Below are 12,270 nucleotides of genomic sequence, written 5' to 3' on the forward strand. Positions count from 1 at the left end.
GTTTTTCATTGTTTATAAATTGCGAGTTTAATACTTTATCAAATGTTTTAAGACCATAATATTGATGAGGAGAACAACATTTTCATGATAAATATTATTGTGCTGTAGCACAAGTGCTGAACATTCATTAACGTGGAATGGAGAAAGACGGGATCGTCGGGCTGACTGGAAAGTCAGGTGTGAGACAGGATAGGCTTAGTTTTAAATACAAAAACAACTTCACACCCAAATCCCTTCTGTTGAGGTCTCATCCTAAATTTAAAACCAGCGGAACAAGAACATCTACCTGACATCCATGTGGACACACAGTCACAGTTTCTATAAACCTCCTGTCTGTGTCTGTGTGTGTTTGTGTGAGTTAAATATCAGGGCAGGGTGTGTCGCAAGCGTTTATGTGCGGCTCCTGACCAATCAGATTCGCCCATGGCCCGGTTTTCATTCTAGTGGGTGTGGTTGCCGTGACGACGCGGCGATCCTGTCGACATCTTTCAGGAAATGAATTTAAAGAAATTAGAAATCCAGGAACTTGAACTGAAACAAGACGCGACGGGGAGGACCGAAGAACCGAAGATTAAACCCTCTTTAAACTAATTTGAATGTTGGGCACGTGGAACCGAAGGAGATAACATGTTAATAAAGGAATTGTAAGTAATTTAGTGTGATTTGACTGAGCCGAAGTTTTGATCTCGCGCTGAGCTTGAGTTTGCGGCGCGTGTTTGGTAGCAACTTTCGCCGGCAGCTGCCAAATGAAGTAGAGTTATGTTTATATGAATTATGAATGTTTTTTTTTTTTTCGGAGTGTTCATTAAGTTAAATCAAATAGTCCAGAGTTTGATCTGTTATCCTATTTCGGGCTATATTGTTTAAATTCCAGCCAATCCCAAGTAGTTTTGATCAGTCATCAGTTTATTTGTGCAAAGTGAAAGAAAAAAAGCTTTACTTTTTTTGAAGTTACAAAATTCTTTAAAAGCTGCAGGTAGTAAGTGTGATTGTCACATGCTACCGTTCTGCCGGTCACGCGTCATAATGCACCGGTGTGCACGTCACACACGTCAAAGTGCACTTTGAGACTTTGTGCTGGTATCATATACTGTACATATTCAGGAATTAGCCTAGTCCTCTAACCAAATTATGGCAGTCATATTTACATAATGCTGCCTGACCTATATGAACTGGAAAATATTACATTAGACGTATACGGTGATGTTATTATGATGTCATTACAGCCATATTGGTTTTTATAATACTCGATGTAGCTGAATATGGTGATTAAGAACTTATAATTCGACACGTCATGGAAAACATGAGAATTGTCAGGGGGAAGAATGTGGGAAGTAATCCTGGTTTTAAAAGATTACTGCATTTCTTCATCAGTTTAACTGTTAATGTGTTTGTATTTTGTTGCGCTTGGATGTAATAAAATTCTCTGGCACTTTCATTTTTTAGTATGCAGACTAACCTATATCTGCCTTTTTTATTTTATATTTTTTATGCCACATACCACACCCATATAGGCCAATATCTTATTCTGATTTGAATAATGAGGTAAACTCATTATGAAACAATATTATCAAATCATGGTTGTTTAATGACTGCAAAGAGACATGGGACAGGTCAGGTTACTGAATAAAGCAACTTAAGTTCTTATTAACTAAAGTGCTGTTATTTATAAGATGTTATTAATGACATTGTCCTCAGAAGGTAAAACTGGGCTTGTGGGATACAGAGTTATCAAAAAAACAAAAAAAAATGCGATTAAATGAAGGAAGAGTTCAAAGGTCACCATGGTATTTTTGCTGACTGATTTGCCTTTCTGTTTTGTCTTTCAGTCGAGTCGTCTTGCCCATTTCTGTTGAAGAGGTACGTACTACGTACAGTCATTTTAACTTTTTCTTGAGATCTTACAGGTGCTTCTTTGTCATTTATGTTTATTTAAAAAAAAAATCTATTGTAATCTAGTCATAATTTGAAAAGTCCATCTTGAGGCTCATGGATGTGTTTTGGCATGATGACAGTTTTTCTGTGACTCCGGCTTTCCAGACTCCACCCAGTTTGTTCTGATGGGCAAGAGTTTAGACATTCAAAATGATGAATTGAAACAGTCTGAGGTTTGTGGGAAAGTGGCCTAGTTAACTGCATGCCTATAGTGTATACAGTAGACAAGGACAGCCTGTAATTAATTGTAAGCCGAGACCAGCCTTATCAGACTTTATCAAGTGTACCATCTCTGCTCCAGCTTACCAAGCAAAGGTTGAATTGGTTTATCCCTGTCATTTTTTTTTCCCTCACTGTTGTAGTATTTGTTGATTTAGGTTGGTGTGTTTTTACCCTGGGTATCGGAGCGCCTTGCTGCCATCGCTCTGTATCTGTAGTGTTTGAATAAGAAATCATTGTTGAAGAAGTCAATTGTTCTTGTCTAAACGGCAGTAAAAAGAGACACAGGTTTGGCGTGTGTAGTTGCATTCCTTTCTCTTCACCTGTGCAAATGGCCACATAATATAGACTGGTGGAGAATTAAACTACTGAATCGGGAAGCACATAGAGGAGGATATTACATTGTGGAAGCTGGTTTTGTAGACGTGCCCAGTGTAGGTGCAGTCAGAGAGCAGGGGCTGCTGGGAGATGCATGACTCATTTGTGTCTGGATGTCAGTGTGTGTGTGTGTGTGTGTGTGTGTGTGTGTGTGTGTGTGTTTAATGAAAATAAGTAATCATAGAATGTTTTATATGCACAATACATTGGTACCTTTATTTTGGTTATCAGCCTATATTTGAGGGGTTTGAGAGGTTTTTATTGATCAATATCATCAATGTTGTGCATCCTCATGTCCTCTAAATTTATACAGTGCTGGTCAGAATTATTTGCCTCCTTGGTAAATATGATCAAAGATGACTGTAAAAAATAAATCTGCATTGTTTATCCTTTTGATATTAAAAAAAAAATGCAAAAATTTAACATTTTATTGAAGTAAAAGAATTGAAAGTGGGGGAAAATCACATTATGAAATAAATGTTTTTCATCAAAACACGTTGGAAACAATTATGTGCCCCCTTTTATTAAATACTTTTTGCAACCTCCTTTTTCCAAGATAATAGCTCTGAGTTTTCTTCTATAATGCCTGATGAGTTTGGAGAACACCTGACAAGAGATCAGAGACCATTCCTCCATACAGGATCTCTCCAGATCCTTCAGATTTACAAGTTCATGTTGGTGCTTCTTCTCTTCAGTTCACCCCACTCATTTTCTATAGGGTTCAGGTCTGGAACTGGGATGGCCATTGCAGATGCTTGGTTTTGTGCTCAGTGACCCATTTTTGTTTTGATTTTGATGTTTGTTTTTGGACCACTGTCCTGTTTGAAGATCCAAACATGGCCCGTTATAAGATTTCTTGCAGAGGTTGTCAGGTTTTGATTTTTTTATCTGTTGGTATTTGATCGAATCCATGATGCCATGTAATCTGAACAAGATTTCCAGGACCTCTGGCAGAAAATTAGGCCCACAGCATTAAAGATACAGCAGAGCATTTCATTTTACACATGGGGTACTTTTTTATCCCTGTGTGCACCAAACCCATCTTAAAGGGTTAGTTCACCCAAAAATGAAAATTCTGTCAGTAATTACTCACCCTCATGTTGTTCCAACCATGTAAGTCTTTCGTTCATCTTCGGAACACAAATTAAGATATTTTTGATGAAATCTGACAGAATTTTGACTCCTCCATAGGCTTCCAGTGTGACCGAAACTCACCGGCCCAGAATAGTTATTAAAACATCGTTAAAATAGTCCAAGTAACTACAGTGGCACTACATTAAGTTTATCATGCGACGAGAATACTTTTTGTGCGCAAAAACAAACAAAAATAACGACTTTATTCCACTTTTCATTTCCTTCTCTCTGGGCCTCGTAGTGTTTTTGCGCTGCGCGTCTGTGTTGCACGTCATCACGCAACACACACATGACTGGCGTCGGCCAATAGTGAGCCTACGTGGTGACGTGTAACACAGACGCGCTGCGCAAAAACACTACGCGAACCAACTAGAGGTCCAGAGAGAAGGAAATGAATAGTGGAATAAAGTCGTTATTTTTGTTTGTTTTTGCGCACAAAAAGTATTCTCGTCGCTTGATAAACTTAAGATTGAGCCACTGGAGTCACTTGGACTATATTAACGATCTCTTTAATAACTTTTCTGGGCCAGCAAGTTTCGGTCACATAGAAGCCTATGGAGGAGTGAAACATGGCTCAGATTTCATCAAAAATAGCTTAATTTGTGTTCCGAAGATGAACGAAAGTCTTACGCGGTTGGAACAACATGAGGGTGAGTAATTACTGACAGAATTTTAATTTTTGGGTGAACTATCCCTTTAAGTGTTTGCTGCCAAAAAGCTCTTTTTTTTGTTTTGTTTCATCTGTCCATTTCATAATGTGATTTTTACTTCAATGAAAGGTTAGATTTTTGCTAATTTTTTAACTTATGGTAATAAATGCAACTTTTGATTTTATTAATGTATCAGTAAATGTTGAAATTAACTTGAACAAAGATTAATAAATGCTGCAGAAGTTCAGTTCATTATTAGTTCTTGTTAACTAATGAAACCTTATTGTAAAGTGTTACCCATTGGTGCCAACCAGAACTTTAATATCAGTGCAATCGTTATTTTCATACTGTACATTATAATTTGGATGCCCTTTATTCACTTGTGGCATTTAAAATGATTGTTTTTATTGCTGTTGTTTTTACTTTTGTTCAAAAATTAGTATGGATTTTTAATATCAACAATTTATCGGTTATGTGTCATAACATTAAAATAATTATCAGTGTACTGTCGCAGCCAGAATTAGAATAAAATTATTAGGATTGGTTTCCAAAGTGTCCAAAACTGCTAAAATATTTTTCCACTTTTACTGTTTGTCTAACTAGAGGTGCACTTGCATTTGCTAGAAATGGTAGACACCAGTTTCCCTCTTTTCTGTCATCAGATTATTGGGTTTGAACACTTCCTCTATAATTGTGTCCGTTTGTTTATGGCACACCAGCCTGTATGTGGCTATTTATTTATGTAGATGTTGAATCCTCTCCCAGCTTTGTACGCAGCCATGACATGACATAATACATTCATTTTTAATGTGTTTTTGTTTGTCATTATACTGTAATAATTTGCATATGACCAAGTCAAGTTGACATTATTCTCTCACATACAGTACCAGGTGGGTCAGCTGTTCTCTGTAGCCGAGGCTAGTAAGAATGAGACAGGAGGTGGAGATGGGGTGGAGGTCCTGAAAAACGAGCCCTACGAGAAGGAGGATGGAGAGAAAGGACAGTACACGCACAAGATATACCGCTTGCAGAGGTAATAATCATAATGTGAATTAATCAGTGCTGTGGTGTATATTCAAGTGCCATCAAGCAGAAAAATTGGTTATAGTCTGCATCTCAGTTTTTATTTGGGATTCTCTCTGTCTTATGCAGTAAAGTGCCAACTTTTGTACGGTTACTGGCCCCTTCATCTGCCCTGAATATCCATGAGAAGGCCTGGAATGCTTATCCTTACTGCCGCACAGGTACCGCACACAGTAACACAGCTTAGCCCTGGAGCTAAATGTACACAATAACACATGATTGATCTATTAAATGCAGAACTCATAGGAATGAGGAAATTCACTTTTAAAACTGTTTTTTTTTTGTCTCTTTTTCTTTCGGTCCCTACTTCATTCATTGCTCCAGTTCTTACGGTGAGTGTATGAGAGACCTGTGTGTAACTAAATTAAATATTTTCTATTAATAATCAGCATTAGCAATTCCTAGGTTTTATTCTTATCTATATGCTACTCTTCAAAGGTTTGGGATTGGTTACATGTTTTTAAATGGCTCCAAGGCTGCATTTATTTGATTAAAAAAGAATTAATATTGTGAAATATTCTTACAATTTAAAATAACTGTTTTCTGTTTTAATATATTTCAAAATGGAATTTATTCCTTTGATGCAAAGCTGAATGTTCAGCATCATTACTTCAGTCTTCAGTGTCACATGATCCTTCAGAAATCATTCTAATATGCTGATTTGCTGCTCAAGAAACATTTCTTATTTTATTTTTTAGCATTTATTTGAAGGGTTTTTTTTTTTTTGTAAAACTATAAAAGTATTTACTGTCACTTTTGATCAATTCTTACTAAATAAAAGTTATCTTAAGTAAGTCTTACTGACCCCATACCTTGAACAGTAGTGTGTCTGTATAACAAATTTATTGTATTTTTTTTATTTTTTTTTATAGAATGAGTACATGAAGGACAATTTTTTAGTCATGATTGAGACGTGGCACAAGCCTGACCTCGGTGAACAGGACAATGTGAGTAGGCAGTCGACATGATGTTGATTAATGCGCAAAATGATTTGAATTCCACATCACCACAATAAGCAGGAAATTACAAGTATCTGTAAGGGTCTAACCTTGTTCTTTCTGTTTTCTGAAGGTCCATAAGCTCGACCCCGAACAGTGGAAGAAGGTCGAGGTTGTACACATTGACATTGCTGACAGGTCTCAGGTGGACACTAAGGTAAGGAAAACTGAGTGTTTACTTTCAATGCATGATCAAACTTTGAGACTTGCTGACGGTTTAAACGTCTTCACAGGACTACAAACCAGACGAGGATCCAGCCACATTTAAATCACAGAAGACTGGTAGAGGGCCATTAGGACCTGACTGGAAGGTCTGTATTCTTTCTTAAATTGTTTCTAGATATAGCTCCTGTGTTTTTGTAGAGTTCTGCAGTTGATCAACTTTTGTTCCTGTGTGTTGCAGAAAGAACTTCCTCAGAAGACGGACTGTCCTCATATGTGTGCCTATAAACTAGTCACTGTCAAGTTCAAGTGGTTTGGCCTGCAGAATAAAGTGGAGAGTTTCATCCACAGGGTATTAAACTTTAAGACACCTCATGCTGTGTTCAGTTTGACTCAACAAAATGTCCATCGTGGAGGTGCAGTTTAGAAAGATAAACAGTTAGTGTTTGTTCATTTTATCCGAGGGCTTGATGTTTGTGTGTCGGCCTAGTGCTAATGCCGTGACTCATGAAACTTTAATGTTTGTTTGGTTTGACTTCAGCAAGAGAAGCGTCTGTTCACCAACTTTCACAGGCAGCTCTTCTGCTGGATAGACCAGTGGATCAGTCTGACCATGGAGGACATCCGCCGCATGGAGGAGGAGACGCAGAAAGAACTTGATAACGTGAGTTCAACAACAGAGTGCAGACAGTGTTTAACACAATCGTTTATAACATTCACAGGTTTTCAAATAAGATGCAGTACAGTCTTATTGTTTAATTGAAACTATTGAGAACATTTTTTTATTTATATTTTATTTCAATTTCAGATGAAAAACGTAACTTATTTCCGTTAAGTTCTAAAATTTCATTTAAGTATTAAAACCACTAAAACAAATAAATGAAGGCTAAATAGAAGGAAAAAAAACAGAAGAAAATTGACAAAAGCACGCGACAAAAGTGAAAAGATAAAAGCTAATTCATAATATTAATAGTATAGAAATAACACTAAATAAACACTGAATGCAGTAAAGATCCAGTGCTGAATGACCTTGGTCAGAGGAGATATTTAATCTATATTTAATTTATGGATACACTGATATTAAAGTTCTGGCTGAGACCAATAGGCAGAAAATTATTTTCAAGTCCAGACTAATTGATATGGGGTTCGTACAAGATGCTTGAAGTACTTGAATTTGACTTTTTGAAATTTAAGTCCTGGAAAACCCTTGAAAAGAGACGTTTTTATGAAAAGGTAATTGAAAAATACTTGAATTATTAAAAGACTATATATGTAAAATTAGTGTTTATCTTTTCACACAATATGAACGCTACAACCCATCTGATATAGATATAGAGCCATTTTGAATGGCTATGAGTGTGATATTGCTCATATAAATATCCATGTATATGATACAACATTCATTCTTCAGGTCAATCATATATTAATGGGAGAAAAAAATCTGTTTGAATAAGCAAAGCGATATCTTTTGTCGTAGTATCCTGTCAATGGTTAAGGTTACCAGTCATTGCATGCGCAGCACTTTATTTGTACCATTTTGTTTTATTAGTTTATTTTTATCTATCTATTTACCTTTTTTAGAATTTGAAAGATAATAAAGATGTTGTTTGATAAGTGATCTCTGATTGTAGTCCTTGAAAACCAAAAAAAGTAGTGCTTAAAGTCCTTGAAAGTCCATTTCATTTTACAGTATCTGTATGAACCTTATGATAAATGGCGAATATTAGAATTTATTTAAAACACTTGACTAGAATCATTCAGTTGAAATGCTACACGTTAATTTGGACAGCATTATAATGTACGGTATGAAAATGTATTTTTGATTTTGAGGTTTGGTAAAGATTACATTTAACAGTGTTATTAAATTATTAATACTTTAAAGGAACACTCCACCGTTTTTTGAAATAGGGCTTATTCACCTTCTTTCCTACATTTAGATAGGTGGGCAAATGCATTTTTGTCTCAGTGCATTCATTAGTTTTAGTTTGACAGGGTCGGCGCGAGCTTAGCTTAGCTTAATGAATGGAATCCTTTGTTGCCAGCTAGCATGTCCTGAGTAAAAGTGATAAAAAAAATAAAAACCCCACCTAATTACTTCTTGTGGCCTGCGTATTCACAACGAGTACAAATAGCGATGCAGATTAACACTAGGCGATTTCCTAAGCAGATTTTGATTTGGGACTATATTAGGGGGAAGCACAGGCGAAGCACTGCTACTTGGGCGCAGAGATATCACATTAAATACATGAAATCCCACAACTTGTGAATACAGGTATAATATGGGTCGATCTATACATGCGTCATGTTTAAAATAATCACTTACTCTGTGGACAGCTGTCCATTTGGTCCATTCGGCGTGGGGCGTTTTTTCCAGTTTTTTTCCTTTTTCACACCGAGAAAAAAAATCGAGTAGCCTACTGCAGGATGGATCAACGCCGTGAAATCCTCGGTAGCTGTGACACAACTGCAGGCACGCTCATCTTGATCTGACGCGTTGAGCCTGGTCATCGATGGCAGTAACTTGTCCCACTCGCCACAGCACAGACACTCTATTTCAGTCGGCAAAGATTGGCATATTCCCCCACATTTACACCACCAGTTCGTGTTGGCTCTCATCCTCACGTCCTCAGGCTGTTGAGCGATCGCAACCTCCTCCTCCTGTCGTTCTATTTCCAAAGCACGCAGCTCCTCTTCTGAAAACTCTGGTTAGAGGTATGGTTCTGGCTCTTGACTGTCTGAGAAGTCACCCTCTTCATCTCTCACAAAATCCGCCATGTTCATCGCCATTCATGTACTGTAGGAAAAATAGCCGGCTACTATTCACACCGGTATGTTGACGGAAGTCGTGGGATTTCATGTGTTGCATGATATCACAGTGCTTCGCCTGTGCTTCCCCCTAATATAGTCCCAAGTCAATATCTGCCTAGGAAATCGCCTAGTGTTAATCCGCATTGCTATTTGTACTCGTTGTGAATACGCAGGCCACAAGAAGTAATTAAGTGTTCTTTTTTTTATCACTTTTACTCAGGACATGCTAGCTGGCAACAAAGGATTCCATTCATTAAGCTAAGCTAAGCTCGCGCCGGCCCTGTCAAACTAAAACAATGAATGCACTGAGACAAAAATGCGTTTGCCCACCTATCTAAATGTAGGAAAGAAGGTGAATAAGCCCTATTTCAAAAAACGGTGGAGTGTTCCTTTAAGTGAGCGGTAGATGACAGCAAAGGTCTAAAAGTAAAAATGGAATGAAGCATTCATAATCAAATATCCAATACTGACAAGTCTGAAATTTTTCCCTTTTTCTTTTTTTTTTCTGCCCATAGATGCGAGAGACCGAACCAGTGAAAGGCATGTCTGCCGCAGACGAATGAGGCGCTTGTTTATTGTCACTGTGAGTAAAGATGTGCTGATGGTTTATGTACATTTATTCACACTAACTCTGCCCACCAATTGTCTGATTGAGCCAGACAAAAATACAAAAGAAACTGATAACTGGATCAGTGTTGTGGAGAGTTAGGCGGGTGGCGTTAGCTTTTGACGCGACCAACCCAAGTTCAAATCCAACTTTTTTCTTTTCCCATCACATATCAGCTCGGAGAGGAGTTTATTTTAAATAAAAATATTCCAAAAGTGGAAATAAAATGCCTAATGGGTATAGGATAGTGGGTATAACGTGATTAACGGGTAGAGTTAGGGGTAGGGGAGGGCTTTTGTGGACAGGGACAAGTTAAATAATATTTTTTTTAATAATATACTATAATACACAAGGTGCAAATAATATCTGCCACTATTTGTATAAATGGCATCTTACTGTTTTTTTACTGAAAACACTGCTATTTTCACTTAGTGTAAATTGCGTACATCGCTGCCTTTGTTTATATGTGGAGAAATAACTGCTAAGCAGTGCAGACACTCACATGGGACACTATATTTTATGTTTTTACTATATATTATAAATTTTTTTGTATTTGTTTTATTATTATTTTGTATTTCCAGATGTTGCAGTCTCTGCAGTGTGATGGGCTGCTCTCTCTCTCTTCATGCTCCACTCCACTAGTTTCTCTCTTTCCTCAACATCTGCACGCAGGAGATTCTATCCAGAGGTGTTTCTTACACTAATTAATAGCAACATCTTTTTTGTCAGCCCATGTTTCTACCCCATGTCTATTAACTTTTATTTTAAAATTGCCTCCATAAATGTTTTGCTTAAGTTGACTGACATCAGCTCGTGTTTAAAAAAAACCCTCACTATCTTTGTCACCAGCATGTTTACATGTTTCTCCAACAGACGTTTCCACCCTTGATGTATTTGCTTCAGGTTTCGTTTGGCCTCATGCCTCATGACAGACAATAAATCAGGAGTTTATGGTATTAGAGTGTTGCAGCTGACTCATTGTTACTCATAAGCCACTTACTCAGGACTTTTTGTAGATTTGAAAGGACTGAATTCTTATAATGTGGTAATACCAGGTTTACAATTAATGCGTAAAAATAAACTCACTTTAGTTCAGTTGAGCTTCCACCCAGGGTCTAGGGAGGTAAATATCATGTTATGTTGGGATTGGAGATGTATTAGCACATGTTTTGAGATATACATTGTGCCTCTGTCACACAAGGCTTGGTTATGAACTGTATTCACATGTTTAAACGGTATTCTGCTGCTCTGTTCCACTTTCTCCTTAATACTCTGTGTTTACTGGACATGGATACAATGTAATACTCATTTCATTATTGTCTCATGATCTAATAATGATATTAAAAAGAATTTATATTATTATTGGCTGTAGAATGTATTTATTTATTGGGCTGTAAGGGGTGTGGTGATAGTGATAACTCGTTAAGCAAATCTTTTTTCACAAATTATTATATTTTATTATTTATTCATTATTTTAAAATAAATATAACTACATATTGATTGACAGCTTATTTGACCTATTTTCCTTAAGGATGGTTTACTATGATCCCATTAGCTGCTCTTTAACAACCCATTTAACTTTCTTCTGGCATTTACAAAGTGATCAGGTAATAAGCACAGTGACATTAATATTGCTTTAAAATACACTAACAGCTTTTTATAATGCACAAACTCGGCAGTCTAAACAATGAGTTAGCGTAGTAGATCAAATGAACTCCACTAGTGATGTGTGTACTTTGCAGCCAACAAATGCACTTGACCGTTTGTGTTTCACTAATGTGCAATGCTGAAACAGTCAAACAACCTAGCTAATTCTCCGCATAGTTGGATAAGAAAATAAAGGTGGTTAACATCATTCAGGATAATGAAACTCATTTGTGATAGCAGAGTTCCCAGATCTATGTAACAAGGAGCCCATGTGCCAATCAAAACGTGGACAGTGACCAATTAAAATAGTCCAAATACCAACTCAAAATATGACACTCGCTGTCACTTATAAAATCACCTTACCTTAAGACTGACAGGAGAACCAATCATATCTTCCTCTTTATTACCAGTTACAGTACAAAATAAACACGAATTAACATCAGAGGGTATGTTGAAAGAACCAGTACAACTTTCTGAAATGCATCATGTAATCGCTCAATCAACCGCAAATAAATCAGATAGTAAACAATGTGTCAGGTAACAAGGTAAATTGCATTTACCTCAGAAAAGCCATTCATGGTCCATAAACTGGCTATAGTTAGGGAGAACATTTTACTCCAGAGAGCATTTTGCAGCCAAAAAAAAATAA

General features: G+C 36.9%; 1 protein-coding gene across 1 annotated transcript; it reads left to right on the forward strand.

The window, feature by feature from the left end:
* Window positions 1–489: 489 nt before the first annotated feature.
* Window positions 490–11,335, forward strand: pitpnaa (phosphatidylinositol transfer protein, alpha a). Its single transcript, XM_084419093.1, has 12 exons — window positions 490–644; window positions 1,830–1,860; window positions 5,201–5,349; window positions 5,469–5,560; window positions 5,724–5,731; window positions 6,272–6,346; window positions 6,471–6,554; window positions 6,631–6,708; window positions 6,801–6,911; window positions 7,101–7,223; window positions 9,883–9,950; window positions 10,556–11,335. The coding sequence occupies exons 1-11, from the start codon at window positions 628–630 to the stop codon at window positions 9,928–9,930; spliced, it is 816 nt and encodes a 271-aa protein (XP_084275219.1). The 5' UTR covers window positions 490–627; the 3' UTR covers window positions 9,931–9,950; window positions 10,556–11,335.
* The last annotated feature ends 935 nt before the right edge of the window (window positions 11,336–12,270 follow it).

Source organism: Rutilus rutilus, assembly GCF_951802725.1.
Source record: "Rutilus rutilus genome assembly, chromosome: 9".
NCBI classification, from domain to species: Eukaryota; Metazoa; Chordata; class Actinopteri; order Cypriniformes; family Leuciscidae; genus Rutilus; species Rutilus rutilus.